The sequence below is a fragment of the Ranitomeya variabilis genome, chromosome 4, assembly GCF_051348905.1.
Source record: "Ranitomeya variabilis isolate aRanVar5 chromosome 4, aRanVar5.hap1, whole genome shotgun sequence".
In the NCBI taxonomy this organism is placed as follows: domain Eukaryota; kingdom Metazoa; phylum Chordata; class Amphibia; order Anura; family Dendrobatidae; genus Ranitomeya; species Ranitomeya variabilis.
The window spans coordinates 730,797,242-730,814,042 of NC_135235.1; the positions used below are offsets into that span (position 1 = coordinate 730,797,242).

Here is a 16,801-nt window from a genome sequence, read left to right on the forward strand (position 1 = left end):
ATGGCATCTATGCAATGTACGGTGTCCATTTTAGGACATGATCATTTATCAATGTCAAACATCAGAATAAAGTGACTATGACACCCTCTCTTCCCCTGTGTGAAAAGTAAGTGCACCCCTGGTCCCCTGTGTGAAAAGTACGTACACCCCCGGTCCCCTGTGTGAAAAGTAAGTGCACCCCCGGTCCCCTGTGTGAAAATTAAGTGCACTCCCGGTCCCCTGTGTGAAAAGTAAGTGCACCCCCGATCCCGTGTGTGAAAAGTAAATGCACCCCCGGTCCCGTGGGTGAAAAGTAAGTGCCCCCCGGTCCCCTGTGTGAATAGTAAGTGCACCACCGGTCCCCTGTGTGAAAAGTAAGTGCACCCCCGGTCCCCTGTGTGAAAAGTAAGTGCACCCCCGGTCCCCGGTGTAAAAAGTAAGTGCACCCCCGGTCCCCGGTGTAAAAAGTAAGTGCACCCCCGGCCCCTTGGGTGAAAAGTAAGTGCACCCCCGGTCCCCTGTGTGAAAAGTAAGTGCACCCCCCGTCCCTTGTGTGAAAAGTAAGTGCACCCCCGGTCCCATGTGTGAAAAGTAGTGCACCCCCGGTCCCGTGTGTGAAAAGTAAGTGCACCCCCGGTCCCCTGTGTGAAAAGTAAGTGCACCCCTGGTCCCCTGTGTGAAAAGTAAGTGCACCCCCGGTCCCCGGTGTAAAAAGTAAGTGCAAGCCCGGTCCCTTGTGTGAAAAGTAAGTGCACCCCCGGCCCCGTGGGTGAAAAGTAAGTGCACCCCCGGTCCCCTGTGTGAAAAGTAAGTGCACCCCCGGTCCCGTGTGTGAAAAGTAAGTGCACCCCCTGTCCCTTGTGTGAAAAGTAAGTGCACCCCCGGTCCCATGTGTGAAAAGTAAGTGCACCCCCGGTCCCCTGTGTGAAAAGTAAGTGCACCTCCGGTCCCCTGTGTGAAAAGTAAGTGCACCCCCGTCCCTTGTGTGAAAAGTAAGTGCACCCCTGGCCCCCTGTGTGAAAAGTAAGTGCACCCCCGGTCCTGTGTGTGATAAGTAATGGGAAGGAATGTCTGTATATAGACGAATGTCTGTATATAGATGGATGTCTGTAAATAGGATGTCTGTATATAAGGGGATGTCTGTATCTATGGGGGATGTCTGTATATAAGGGGGATGTCTGTAAATAGGGGATGTCTGTGTATAAGGGGGATGTCTGTATATAGGGGGATGTCTGTATATAAGGGGATGTCTGTATATAGGGGGATGTCTGTATATAGGGTGATGTCTGTGTATAAGGGGGATGTCTGTATATAAGGTGGATGTCTGTATATAGGAGATGTCTGTATATAAGGGGGTGTCTGTATATAAGGGGGATGTTTGTAAATAGGGGGATGTCTGTATATAAGGGGATGTCTGTACATAAGGGGAATGTCTGTATATAAGGGGGATGTCTGTAAATAGGGGGATGTCTGTATATAGGGGGATGTCTGTATATAGGGGGATGTCTGTATTTAAGGGAAATGTCTGTATATAGGGGGATGTCTGTATATAAGGGGGTGTCTGTATATAAGGGGAGTGTCTGTATATAAGGGGATGTCTGTATATAAGGGGTATGTCTGTATATAGGGGGATGTCTGTATATAAGGGGGATGTCTGTATATAGAGGGATGTCTGTATATAAGGGAGATGTCTGTACATAGAGGGATGTCTGTATATAAGGGGGATGTCTGTAAATAGGGGGATGTCTGTATATAAGGGGATGTCTGTAAATAGGAGGATGTCTGTATATAAGCGGGATGTCTGTATATAAGGGGGGTGTCTGTATATAAGAGGGGTGTCTGTATATAAAGGGGGTGTCTGTATATAAGGAGGATGTCTGTATATAGGGGGATGTCTGTATATAAGGGGGATGTCTGTATATAAGGGGTGTGTCTGTATATAGGGGGATATAAGGGGGATATCTGTATATAAGGGGGATGTCTGTATATAGGGGGATGTCTGTATATAAGGGGGGTGTCTGTATACAGGGGGATGTCTGTATATAAGAGGGATGTCTGTGTATAGGGGATGTCTGTATATAGGGGGATGTCTGTATAAAAGGGGGATGTCTGTATATAGTAGGGATGTCTGTATATAGGGGGATGTCTGTATGTAAGGGGGATGTCTGTATATAAGGGGGATGTCTGTATATAGAAGGATGTCTGTATATAAGGGGGGTGTCTGTATATAGGGGGATGTCTGTATATAAGAGGGATGTCTGTGTATAAGGGGGATGTCTGTATATAGGGGGATGTCTGTATATAAGGGGGATGTCTGTATATAAGGGGGATGTCTGTGTATAGGGGGATGTCTGTATATAAGGGGAATGTCTGTATATAGGGGGATATCTGTATATAAGGGGGATGTCTGTATATAAGGAGGGGTGTCTGTATATAAGAGGGGTGTCTGTATATAAGAGGGGGTGTCTGTATATAAGGAGGATGTCTGTATATAGGGGGATGTCTGTATATAGGGGGATGTCTGTATATAAGGGGGATGTCTGTATATAAGAGGGATGTCTGTATATAGAGGGATGTCTTTATATAAGGGGGATGTATGTATATAAGGGGGATGTCTGTATATAGGGGGATGTCTATAAATATGGGGGATGTCTGTATATGAGGGGGATGTCTGTATATAGGGGATGTATGTAAATAAGGGGGATGTCTGTATATAGGGGGATGTCTATAAATATGGAGGATATCTGTATATAAGGGGGATGTCTGTATATAGGGGGTTGTCTGTATATAGGGGGATGTCTGTATATAAGGGGGATGTCTGTATATAGTAGGGATGTCTGTAAATAGGGGGATGTTTGTATATAAGGAGGATGTCTGTATATAAGAGGGATGTCTGTATATAAGAGGGATGTCTGTATATAAGGGGATGTCTGTATATAAGGGGGATGTCTGTATATAGTAGGGATGTCTGTAAATAGGGGGATGTTTGTATATAAGGAGGATGTCTGTATATAAGAGGGATGTCTGTATATAAAGGGGGTGTCTGTATATAAGGGGGGTGTCTGTATATAGGGGGATGTCTGTATATAAGGGGGATGTCTGTGTATAAGGGGGATGTCTGTATATAGGGGATGTCTATAAATATGGGGGATGTCTGTATATGAGGGGGATGTCTGTATATGAGGGGGATGTCTGTATATAGGGGATGTCTGTAAATAAGGGGGATGTCTGTATATAAGGGGGATGTCTGTAAATAGGAGGATGTCTGTATATAAGGGGGATGTCTGTATATAGGGGGATGTCTGTATATAGAAGGATGTCTGTATATAAGGGGGATGTCTGTATATAAGGGGGATGTTTGTATAGAAGGGGGATGTTTGTATATAAAGGGGGATGTTTGTATATAAAGGGGGATGTCTGACTATAAGGGGGATGTCTGAATATAAGGGGATGTCTGTATATATGAGTGGTGTTTGTATATAGGGGGATGTGGCCAAAGTGGCTACCGAGAAGCTGTGTGCACCAAAGTGGCTACCAAGGATTCCTGCATGCCAAAATGGCTACCCTGGGGCAGGGCCCTGCATGCCAGACATGCTCCGGAGGTTCATTGGTAGCTGGCAGCGCTGTTCAAGCACCATGTATTTCCTTCAGGAAATGCCCATCTAGTTATATTAAAAAGTACTTATGAATTAAGTGAGGTCACCTAAAAGACCGAATAAAATGTATGTGAAATGAATGAAAAAGTTCTTGCCATTATATAAATCATTTATAAATGGTGTGATTTAGTTGTGTCAGTAGTTTCCTATATGAGATGTGATCTGGTGTTCTGTAAGTTTGTGAAGTCACAGGTATAGTGGTGTAGAGCTGTGCACCACTAGTCAACTTGATGGATCAGCATCGGACTGAAAAAATAGGATTATTGGAAAAGAATCCATAGAACCAGAAGACGAATATGTAACCCAATGGTTAATAAGTAATAAGAATGAATGTCAGCCTGGGGTGTTACATAGTGAGAAATGGAAGTGCTGACAAAACAAGAATGTGACTGAATCTTGTATGCGACGGCTGTCTTTTTGAAGAGCTCGTGTTGGTTCCTGATCGCGGCTGTTCTGGTAACAGGAGACATAAACCTAGTGAGCATGTATCGGGGTCAGCTACTATGGTGGAAGCTGATAGAAGGTGTAGTGAATGGGAGTGAGGGACAATGAGGGAGGTGTTGTAGATGAGGTGAATAATGTGATACAAGGAGCGTCAGCTGATCACTCAGGCTACAGAACGAAGGATCCATTGGAGGAGCACTCTGGATGCCAGAGATAATGAAAAACACTGGGGGAATGTACTACACAGACAGGAATTGGTGGCAGCTGTGTAGTATATAATATAGAATATATAGGGATGTGAAAAGAATAATTACCCAATTTGATATAAACAAACTATGTGTTATTATAGTAGAAATGTATTAGAACTGTATTATAAAAAAAGGTGATAAAAAATATGACAAATTTATGAATGTATTAGAAGTATGTTAAAAATATTAAAATAATTAAGATCCCCAATGAATAAACCAATAAAATGTATGATGAATATGATAATAAAATGTTATGATAAATAATACAATTTATGAAGTAAAATAGGTGGTGACAGAACTACATCTGTGATTTCACTGAGTCCATGTGGAGTACAACGATGCCGATCGCTGCAGCGTCACTGTTTGATCGCTGGAGACCTGTCACACAGACCGCTCTCCAGCGACCAACGATGCTGAGGTCCCCGGGTAACCAGGGTAAACATTGGGTTGCTAAGCGCAGGGCCGCGCTTAGTAACCCGATGTTTACCCTGGTTACCAGCGTAAAATGTAAAAAAAACAAACAGCACATACTCACATTCACGTCCCCTGCCGTCCGCTTCCTGGACTGACTGAGCGCCGGCCCTAACAGCACAGCGGTGACGTCACCGCTGTGCTGTACTTTCACTTTCACTTTACGGCGCTCAGTTATGCAGGAAGCGGACGGCAGGGGACGTGAATGTAAGTATGTGCTGTTTGTTTTTTTTACATTTTACGCTGGTAACCAGGGTAAACATCGGGTTACTAAGCGATGTAGTAGTGATCGCTGCTGCCTGTCAAACTAAACGATATCGCTAGCCAGGACGCTGCAACGTCACGGATCGCTAGCGATATCGTTTAGTGTGAAGGTACCTTAAGGGTGTTTAGTTTATAAATCCAAAAGATTTATTTCCAGTTTAGTTGTCCCAAGCGATTCTGATCCTGTGGGGGAATCTCCTCTATGGGGAATATTTTCAGTTGTGTGAAATCTTTATTGTGTTTGGTGGTGCAGTGGCGTGAAAACCCTTCTGAATATTGGAACGGTGTGAGTTCAGCCTTTTGTGGAGGGGTTGGGTCGTCCCTCCCACATGTAAATTCTGACATTAGCATATAATCATATATATAACGTAACTGGTGGAACATGACATGGGACTTTCGATAGGGAAAATTCCACCTGTAGAATTAAGGGTGAATTCAGAGAGACCATGGCAGATCGTGTGACAACATAGACAATTTTTCAGATTGCATGTAATGATTTTATTCGGAAGACACGCCACTTTTAGCGAATCTTCCATCTTTTTTATCTTTCTTGGTACTAGGACATTTTTTAACCCCTTACCGACATCGGACGTACTATTCCGTCCGATGTCGGCTCCCCTGCTTTGATGCAGGGCTCCGCGGTGAGCCCACATCAAAGCCGGGACATGTCAGCTGTTTTGAACAGCTGACATGTGCCCGCAATAGCGGCGGGTGAAATCGCGATTCACCCGCCGCTATTAACTAGTTAAATGCCGCTGTCAAACGCAGACAGCAGCATTTAACCACCGCATCTGGCCGGGCGGCCGGAAATGACGTCATCGCCGACCCCCGTCACATGATCGGGGGTCGGCGATGCATCAGGAAGGTAACCATAGAGGTCCTTGAGACCTCTATGGTTACTGATGCCGGCCTGCTGTGAGCGCCCCCCTGTGGTCGGCGCTCACAGCACACCTGCATTTCTGCTGTATAGCAGCGATCTTATGATCGCTGCTACATAGCAGAGCCGATCGGGTTGTGCCTGCTTCTAGCCTTCCATGGAGGCTACTGAAGCATGGCAAAAGTAAAAAAAAAAAAAGTTTAAAAAAATGTGAAAAAAAAATAAAAAAAACATAAAAGTTTAAATCACCCCCCTTTCGCCCCAATCAAAATAAATCAATAAAAAAAATCAAATCTACACATATTTGGTATTCCCACGTTTAGAATCGCCCGATCTATCAATAAGAAAAAAGCATTAACCTGATCGCTAAACAGCGTAGCGAGAAAAAAATCGAAACGCCAGAATTACGTTTTTTTGGTCGCCGCGACATTGCATTAAAATGCAATAACGGGCGATCAAAAGAACGTATCTGCACCGAATTGGAATCATTAAAAACGCCAGCTCGGCATGCAAAAAATAAGCCCTCACCTGACCCCAGATCATGAAAAATGGAGACGCTACGAGTATCGGAAAATGGCGCAATTTTTTTTTTTTTAGCAAAGTTTGGAATTTTTTTTCACCCTTTCGGTAAAAAATAGGTGTCTATGAACTCGTAATGACCTGGAGAATCATAATGGCAAGTCAGTTTTAGCATTTAGTGAACCTATCAAAAAAGCCAAGCAAAAAACAAGTGTGGGATTGCACTTTTTTTGCAATTTCACCGCACTTGGAATTTTTTTCCCGTTTTCTAGTACACGACATGGTAAAACCAATGATGTCGTTCAAAAGTACAACTCGTCTCGCAAAAAATAAGTCCTCACATGGCCATATTGATGGAAAAATAAAAAAGTTATGGCTCTGGGAAGGAGGGGAGCGAAAAATGAAAACAAAAAAACGGAAAGATCTCCGGGGGTGAAGGGGGAGCTCTATTCGAAATGTCAAAAACGGATTGCTAGGTAATGTTTTTGCACTCCAGCTGTCTTGACATGCTCATGATGCTCCTCCAGAGTACGCGAGTAACTCAATATATCATCCAGGTAAACTCCCACAAATCTATCCACCAGTGAGAAAAACATATAATTTATGAAATTTTCAAAGACTGATGGAGCATTGCTTAATCTACAGTAAATGGCATCAGCAAATTTCAATATGACCCTCAGGTGTATTGAATGAGGGCTTCCATTTGTCACCATGGCATAAATGTATAAGGGTATATAAGGGTATTTATCTCCAGATAATTGGTTAAACAGGTCAGGTATAAGGCTGCCGTCACACTAGGAGTATTTGGTCAGTATTTTACATCAGTATTTGTAAGGCCGGGGTCACACATGCGAGTTTTACGGACGTAAGAGCGCAGAAACGTCCGTAAAACTCGCATAACATACGGCACAATTATTCTCAATGGGGCTGCTCCTATTAGCCGTATATTACGGTTCAGTATTATACGGCTTTCTACGGCCGTACAAAATCGCAGCATGCTGCGTTTGTCAGCGTATTGCGCAAAAAAATCGCCAATGAAAGTCTATGGGGGCGAGAAAAATACGGATTCCACACGGACCAGCAGTGTGACTTGCGAGAAATACGCAGCGGTGTTAGTGAAAAGTCGGTAATTCAATTGCCGGCTTTTCATTTCTCCTGCACAAACCCGACAGGATATGAGACATGGTTTACATACAGTAAACCATCTCATATCCCTTTTTTTTTGCATATTCCACACTACTAATGTTAGTAGTGTGTATGTGCAAAATTTCAGCGCTGTAGCTGCTGAAATAAAGGGTTAAATGGCGGAAAAAATTGGCGTGGGCTCCCGCGCAATTTTCTCCGCCAGAATGGTAAAGCCAGTGACTGAGCGCAGATATTAATAGCCAGGAGAGGGTCCATGGTTATTGGCCCCACCGTGGCTACAAACATCTGTCCCCAGCCACCCCAGAAAAGGCACATCTGGAAGATGCGCCTATTCTGGCACTTGGCCACTCTCTTCCCACTCCCGTGTAGCGGTGGGATATGGGGTAATGAAGGGTTAATGCCACCTTGCTATTGTAAGGTGACATTAAGCCAGATTAATAATGGAGAGGCGTCAATTATGACACCTATCCATTATTAATCCAATTGTTTGAAAGGGTTAAAAAAACACACACATGATTAAAAAGGATTTTAATGAAATAAACACAGCGGTTGTTGTAATAATTTATTGTTCTCTCAATCCATTTCCAGGCCCTCGCTTGGCAAAATAATAAACGCACAAGATACATACCTTCTGCTGAAACGTCACGTCCCACGAAGTAATCCATCTGAAGGGGTTAACTAATATTACAGGCACGAGCTGCGATAAACCACTCGCTCGTGTCTGTAATCCCCCAGCGAATGAATGAAACGTAGGTCATTGACCTACATTTCCTTCAGTCGCGGTGATGCGCCCCCTGGTGGATGTCCTCATCTGACCTGGAGCGTGGGAAAAAGTTCCCAGGCTGCAGTTCATGAGAACATCCAGCAGAGGGCGCATCACCGCGACTCAATGTAAGTACAGATCCAGCTTTCCTTTCAGCACCCGGGGATTACAGGCACGAGCGAGTGGTTTATCGCAGCTTGTGCCTGTAATATTAGTTAACCCCTTCAGATGGATTACTTCGTGGGACGTGACGTTTCAGCAGAAGGTATGTATCTTGTGCGTTTATTGTTTTGCCAAGCGAGGACCTGGAAATGGATTGAGAGAACAATAAATTATTACAACAACCGCTGTGTTTATTTCATTAAAATCCTTTTTAATCATGTGTGTGTTTTTTTAACCCTTTCAAACAATTGGATTAATAATGGATAGGTGTCATAATTGACGCCTCTCCATTATTAATCTGGCTTAATGTCACCTTACAATAGCAAGGTGACATTAACCCTTCATTACCCCATATCCCACCGCTACAGGGAGTGGGAAGAGAGAGGCCAAGTGCCAGAATAGGCGCATCTTCCAGATGTGCCTTTTCTGGGGTGGCTGGGGGCAGATGTTTTTAGCCACGGGGGGCCAATAACCATGGACCCTCTCCTGGCTATTAATATCTGCCCTCATTCACTGGCTTTACTACTCTGGCGGAGAAAATTGCGCGGGAGCCCACGCCAATTTTTTCCGCCATTTAACCCTTTATTTTAGCAGCTACAGCGCTGAAATTTTGCACATACACACTACTAACATTAGTAGTGTGGAATGTGCAAAAAAAAAGGGGATATGAGACGGTTTACTGTATGTAAACCATGTCTCATATCCTGTCGGGTTTGTGCAGGAGAAATGAAAAGCCGGCAATTGAATTACCGGCTGTTCACAGATATCGCGCTGAATGAAATATAAATACAGAATATATATATATATGTGTCTCAATGACATATATATATATATACTGTATATATGTTTTCCCTAACATTTGAGCACATAAATCCATTAGATGTCGGTTTTGCAAGCCTGCGCGAAAATCTCGCAGTACGGATGCCATACAGATTACATACGGAGGATGCCATGCGCAAAATACGCTGACACACCCTGACTACGGATCAATATTTTGGGAACATTTCTCCGTATTACGGCCGTAGTACGGACGTATAATACGTGGCGTATTGTCTTACGCCAAGTGTGACTCCAGCCTAAGCCAAAACCAGGAGTGGGTGATAAATGCAGAAGTGGTGCATATGGTTCTATTATACTTTTCCTCTATTTGTTCCACTCCTGGTTTTGGCTTACAAATACTGATGTAAAATACTGACTAAATACTGCTAGTGTGACGGCAGCCTTAGGGGGTAAAGAATAGGGATTGTAAACCGAGATTTTATTAATCTCTCTAAAATCCAAGCATGGACACCGCCCTCCATCCTTTTAACAAAAAAACCCCCACGGTGACTGGAGAGGTGGATGGTCATATATGAGCCTTAACCGGACTCTGGAAGGGGGTAAATAAGCGAGATTTCGGCATTTTAGCTCCTGGTGTGGAGGCGATAGCACAATCATATGCCGCCATATACTAGACGTCCGGTAACTGGTAATAATTCCTCATGTGTGGGGTCTATTTGTCTCCAGAGAAATCACACGTTACATTCCACACATAACACTGTGCAGAAAAGGCGGCGTGAGGTAATTGTGCCAGTAGTGAGGGGAAATAATGGCGGGAATGTCACTGACTGAGGAGAAGTCTCCATGTAGGGTCTTCCCTCCTATATCATTCACTGAGGCCCCTGATCATGTGACCCCTGACTCCTCCCCTCCTGTGACCTCATCACAGGTCCTGTGTGCACAGAACAGCCATATATGTGGAGTGCGGCTCTGCAGGTGGAGGTAAGTGGTGGAGATTCTCCATTAGATACATACGACCCAACTATGGAGGACAGGAAGTGAGGGAGCGGATTGTTCCCATAGTACAGGGCCCCTTTCTTGGCCCCCACACAGTATAATGCCCCCAATATGCCCCTTATGCAGTATATATGATGCCCCCACACAGTATAATGCCCCCATTATGCCCCTGTAAGCAGGTGACCATATACAACACACCGACAAACACAAGGCGGAAGTAACCAATATAATTATTTATTTCCTGATAATGGGAATTGTGGTCACTACGGCAACAGTGAATAATGCAGAACAGGGTGATTACGAGGTGAAATATCCAATATCAGATACACAATGAATTCTCCGCCTCACTCTCACTAATAGCAGCCTCTAACCACATGTGACTTTAGCTACTGACAAGGGGGATTTTCCTGACACATATAGTCGACAACACTCTACTCTGCGAACACCGGCCATAGCGGGGTCTCCGCCTCTTCCCGTTAGGCCATAAGTCCTCCTAATAAAGCCTATCAGGGCTCGCTGGGCCGCCTTCACTTCTACCAGCTTTCACCTTGTCTGTTGTGCTACCCTGGACCAACACCTGTACTGATGTCAGTGCTGGAAGCAATGGCCGGCTCACTCGCGCCTCCTGCTCTTTAATGCAGGCGTATACTACTGAGCAGACTCTCCTCACAGATCATTGGCACATCCGTCTCTTGTACCAAAAGTAACAAGAGCTGGGATTCTGCTCTTGCCTGGCATAATTTGAACTCTGAGACTTGACCGGCGAAGGTCAGGTTCTCAGGAATTGACATGCAAAGTCTGCACTCTGGGTCTTGACCAGAGCAGATCTGGTTCTCAGGCCTTGGCTGGCATAGTCTGGACTCCTGGACTCATCTGGTGCCACCTGGGTACTGCCACCACAACCAGCTGCCTCGGGCACTTTACCATGGCCTGGTACCTCAGAATGTTCACTGGCACCCTGTTTTTTTGATTGGCGCCAAATCTGTTCTGGCTTTGGGGCTATGGCCTTTATAATAACAGGAAACTGTGTCATCAAGGTCACCTAACCTGGTGTACCATCTAAACTCTTTCTTCCTGGAACTTTTTCTCTTCCCATTGATTGCGTAGGGTCCTATCTGGATGGCAGATGGCAGTTTTTTTTGTAAAAATGCCACGCAGCCCTGAGGATTTGTTCTTCTTATGACATGTTTTTACACCCCTTATGCAGTATATATGATTCCCCTCACACAGTATAAAGTTTCCACAGTACTGGCATGTCTCATACAAAAGATATTTCCACAGTATCACCATACCCCCTCAAACATACTATAACCTCACAGTCCCGCCATTCTCTCCACACCGTATGTTTCCATAGTACCATCATCCCACCACACACAGTGTAATGTTCCCACAGTACCACCATCCTCCTACATAGTATAATGTTCCCACATTACCGCCATCCCCCTGCATAGTATAATTTTCCCACAATAGCAGCTTGCCATTCACACAGGATAATGTTTCCACAGGACTGGCATCCCCCATTTTCTAATGTTCCCACAGTACTGCCCTCTACATGCATAATATGGTACCATCCACCCCACCGACAACCTCACAGCTACACAGTGTTCCAAATTATTATGCAAATTGGATTTAAGTGTCATAAAGATTTAATTGTTTTGTTTTTCAAATAAACTCGTGGATGGTATTGTGTCTCAGGGCTCAATGGATCACTGGAATCAATCTTAAACACGTGATGACTAGTTTTCCAGGTGATTCTAATTAAATCGCAGCCCCTGAGGAAGCCATTGCAAAACGTGCGTCGGGGCGCATGGCTACAGATGGGCATCAATATGGTTGAGACTACTTACAATATGTATGGCCCCTTAGTGTTTTAGGTGGTGCGTTTTCTATGACAGGTCACTGACCGAAGAACAGTGAGAAATCTCTGTTACTAATGTATACTTACCTCTAGGACACTTAGGATTTGGCCATCCCTATATCTCTGGAGTATATGCACTGGCACTTTAGATTGGATTGATATTTTGATTGGGGATATTGCTGATGATTATGTATTACTTTTGCCCATGAGTATGTCTTGCCTGTAGCAATTATACATCTTGGCATCTGTGGCCATATTCGAATAGCTCTGTTTTTACAAATTTATAACTTAATGACTTCTGTTTCTACTCAATTTTTGCAATAAAAGAATACAATTTTATTCTAATCAAGAAAACTTTTTATTTAATTTTTTGGTGGTGTTTTTGCATCATGTTTTGGTGGTTCTATGTTGTTTGGGAGCTCCGCAGGGTTGTACCCATATGTATACGGGTTGCTTTAATCACAAATTCTTATGATGGTATCTGTATTTGAGATTCTGTTGTTTGACCATTATTAGTCATGTAAGTATAGTAGTATCTAGGCCGCCCCATATTATCGAGTACTCGGGGGCGGAGGGCATTCAGCCGAACTCTGTCACACCTTCTGAGATGCCATGTTTGCTTTTGACAAGAGCAAGTGGTTAAACTGTCAGGGTTTTTGTTGCAACCGCACCTGTGCCATCCTTGCGGTGTATATCTATGATCTGGAGCCCAAAAGATTTAGACATTTGTGGTTAAAAAATAATAAAATGTGCCTTCTGCTTTTTCCATGTTTTTTTCTTTTTACAAGAACTGTTGGAGTCAATTTTCTTTTGAAACACTTCAATATCTGCTTTTTTCTTGTAATATAGGAAAACCTAAGGGGAGAAATAAACCCCATAAAACACTGTACACGGAGACTTTGGGATCAGATAGTTTCTGTCCACGGTGTTTGTGCAAGTAAAAATGCTTTTATAAAAACCTCAGGCTTCTGTGTGTGAATCAGACCTGAGATCTAACGTGATAGAAGATTACAGTGCGGGGAAGACGGGAAACCTTCATATAGACGGCCGGTGGTGATGGAGTCAGTGACGGACTCTGGCCAAATATGTTTCTAGAGCCGTAGTAGAAGATGAAGATGTCGTCCTCATCATGAAGTCGTTATTTCTCCTGTCACGTGTAATGAATATCTCCTGCAGTATTACTAATGCCGATTCCAGTGTCGGTAAATGAGACGAGAATTAGCGTTATGGAAGATGAGTCTATGAGGAACGTATTCAGCTGCCGACTCCGAGGGAGAAACTGCTTGTTGTCTGCGGCCTAAATATATAGGATTTATTAGGAGATGTAAAGAAGGAAACTAAATAGTGTAAAATAACAAAATTACAATTGCTGCCTGGGTCCCCGCCAGTCTCTGTATTTTCTGCTCAGTCCTAACGAACTTATGATTGGCTGTAACAATCAGTCGCCAAAGCAGTGAGTAACATCGCCAGTGATTGGGAGCATGGAGGAGATGTCCTACTCAGCAATTCACTTATGTTCCAGTCCATACAAGACTAAAGAACTAGAGTCGAGTGAATTTGTTTAGGTTCCTACTTACTCGGCAAGCTATAGCACTAACTGAATAAGCTGCAGAGGGAACCCGGATATATGGAGCGCGCCGGTTGACCAGATGATCGGTACTGCAGCTGCATGTGTCACTGCTGTGTCGCTTTCACAACACATGCATGGAGAGCGCTGCCTGTGTATCGAGCTCTCCATGCATTTGTTGTGATAGTGACACAGCCGCGACACATGCAGCTGCAGCACCGATCATCTGGTCAACCAGCGCGCTCCATATATCCTGGTTCCCTCTGCAGCTTATTCAGTTAGTGCTATAGCTTGCTGACTTAGCAGGGACCCGGACAAATGTGCTCAACTCTAAATACAACATCTACACGTTCTGTCTCCTGATGTGTTTGCTTTATTATCTCCAGCAATTTGCTAATTACAGAGAATTTTTATGATGTTACATCGGCTCATCCTTTAACTCAGGTCTCTACCATATCTGATCCTTTCATAGAACATCTTCTATATTAAGATTTTTTTTCTGAACTACCCATTAAGGATGGATATGGACAGAGACAAGATGGCGGAGAGGATAATACACCTCACCCTAGAGATCCTTTTCCGGCTTACTGGAGAGGTGAGAGATTCTGGTGACGTCACATTACATCATTCTTATCTATGGGAATAACAGATGGACAGAACTGGAGAGGTGAGGACTCTGGAAATGTCTGTAGTGAGATTTACTAATGTGTCTCTCCATAACCAGGATTACATAGTAGTGAAGAAGACCTCTAAGGAGCGCTGTCAGGACCCTGTGTCTGAGGGATGGGGAAGACCCCTGAGCCCAATCATGGGGCCTCCACCTCATCCCCTGATGCATGAGAACATCAATGACCAGAAGATCCTAGAACTCACCTACAAGATGATTGAGCTGCTGACTGGAGAGGTGACACTGCTGGGAATGCTGGGACATTATACGTACAGTAACACTATGAAGGGATCGGGGGGATGATGATATCATTGTATGTGTCAGGTTCCTATAAGGTGTCAGGATGTCGCTGTCTATTTCTCCATGGAGGAGTGGGAGTATTTAGAAGGACACAAAGATCTGTATAAGGACGTCATGATGGAGGTTCCCCAGCCCCTCACATCACCAGGTAATGCACAGGACTAATTACACATGGCCTATAATTATCTGTATGTAAAGAATGAATTCAGTCCCTGTATGTGTTTCCTCCAGTTCTATCCAGTAAGAGGACAACACCAGAGAGATGTCCCCATCCTCTTCTTCCACAGGACTGTACACAAGAAGATCCCAACGTTCCTCAGGATCATCAGGTAGTTGGAGAGAAGGTGTCATGAGATCTCCCCTAAGATGTGTAGACTGCTGTGAAGTTCTTGTGCTCAGTCTTGTTTTATCCACCAGTATTATATGTTTTATACTTGTATAATGAGAACGGTGGAGATGGCAGGATTAGAGCTGATCATAGATGGGACTTCTACCTCTGTCTGTGACTTTTACAACATTTGTTTCAGGGTGAAGATCTGACCCATAGTAATACTACAGAGACATATGTGAAGGGTGATGAGTGGTGTAAAGAGGAGATTCCTACATATGACTACCCAGGTGAGTAGTAACCTTGAAATGCAGAGAAGTCACAGTTTGTTCTCAGTCACCTGCTGTGGCTGCTTTATCGGTGGTGTAGTCCGGCTGTACCACAGTCACCATTTTGCCAATGGACTACAACATTCTCCTCCATCTGAAAATGTTGAAATTACTTTGTGAAATTGTGAAATCCTTTTCTATGGAATGTACAACCTGGAGGATCCACCTACCCCCTCGAATTAGAAGAGGCTGACACTTACCTGCCTAGATCTGTAAACTTAAAAGTCAAATGACAGCGTGCTTAGTGTGACAGTCACTGGTAAAGTGATGGGAGGGAGATATGTGTCACTGCGCATGGCTTCAGTGAGGTAAAACCAGAATAGTTTCCTCCAGCACACTACGTGTTGGGTCAGTTTACTGCAAGTTATTTTATAGGCTGATTTTAGTGGACATTCATAGAGCAGGAGGGAGAATGTCCACGTATCTCCCCTGTAGTGTCCTTACAGGAAAATGTGTGATGTCATCATCACCGAAACATGGCTGACATCCTCTGACACAGCCTCGCCCGCTGCACTGTTACGGTGGCTTCCACTTCACCCACACTCATCGCCCTGGCAATAAACATGGTGGGGGAGTGTGTCTTCTCCTTTCTTCCAACCATACCTTTAATCCAATCCCACCTCTACCCTCCCTTATCCTCCCTTCTTTTGAATTCCACACTGTCCGCATCTACTCCCCCCTACAACCTCCAAATGGCCGGGCCCGACCGCTGCCTTTATTGACCATTCTTCACTTTCTCTCTGCTGACATTCCCACCATCATCATGGGTGATTTCAACATCCCCCATTGACACCCACCAGTCAGCAGCCTCCAAACTCCTGTCCCTTACTTCATCCTTTGGACTTACTCAGTGGTCCTCCTCAGCCACCCACACAGATGGACACACATTAGACCTTGTCTTCACCCGTTTCTGCTCCCTATCTAACTTCACAACCTCCCCTCTCCCTCTATCTGACCACCATCTACTCACTTTCTCATCCCTGTCCTCCTCACCTGTCACCCATGTCAAGAAACATGGGCACCCACTCAGGAACCCCGTGCACCTAGACACCCATACACTTTCTGACTCTATCCTACCACTAGCATCCATATCCTCACTCCACGACACAGACACTGCCTATGCTTTCTACAATGCCACTCTTGCATCAGCTATCGACATGGTCGCCCGTGTCATGCATAGCAGAGTGCGACGAACCAATAGACAACCCTGGCACAATCACTAAACATCACTAAAATGCTTCGGCAAGTATCCAGAATTGCAGAACGCCGTTGGAAGAAAACACATTCGCAAGACGATTTCACTGCACTCAAACAAGCAACACTTGCATTCAAATCGGCTCTCACCTCTGCTAAACAGGCCTACTTCACAACCCTCGTATCTTCCTTATACCACAACCCCAAAGAGTTCAACACTTTTGCCACGCACTTCAAAAATAATATCGACCAA

The 16,801-nt window shown here is 44.4% G+C and overlaps 1 protein-coding gene across 1 annotated transcript in view; it reads left to right on the forward strand.

The window, feature by feature from the left end:
- The first annotated feature begins 10,192 nt into the window (after positions 1–10,192).
- LOC143767954 (uncharacterized) overlaps positions 10,193–16,801 on the forward strand; it is a 43,365-nt gene continuing 36,756 nt past the window's right edge. The window contains exons 1-6 of the mRNA XM_077256518.1: positions 10,193–10,290; positions 14,203–14,325; positions 14,455–14,634; positions 14,722–14,845; positions 14,929–15,026; positions 15,225–15,315. Coding sequence (XP_077112633.1) covers positions 10,264–10,290; positions 14,203–14,325; positions 14,455–14,634; positions 14,722–14,845; positions 14,929–15,026; positions 15,225–15,315 — 643 coding nt within the window. The 5' untranslated portion in view covers positions 10,193–10,263. The remainder of the gene's footprint in view (positions 10,291–14,202; positions 14,326–14,454; positions 14,635–14,721; positions 14,846–14,928; positions 15,027–15,224; positions 15,316–16,801) is intronic.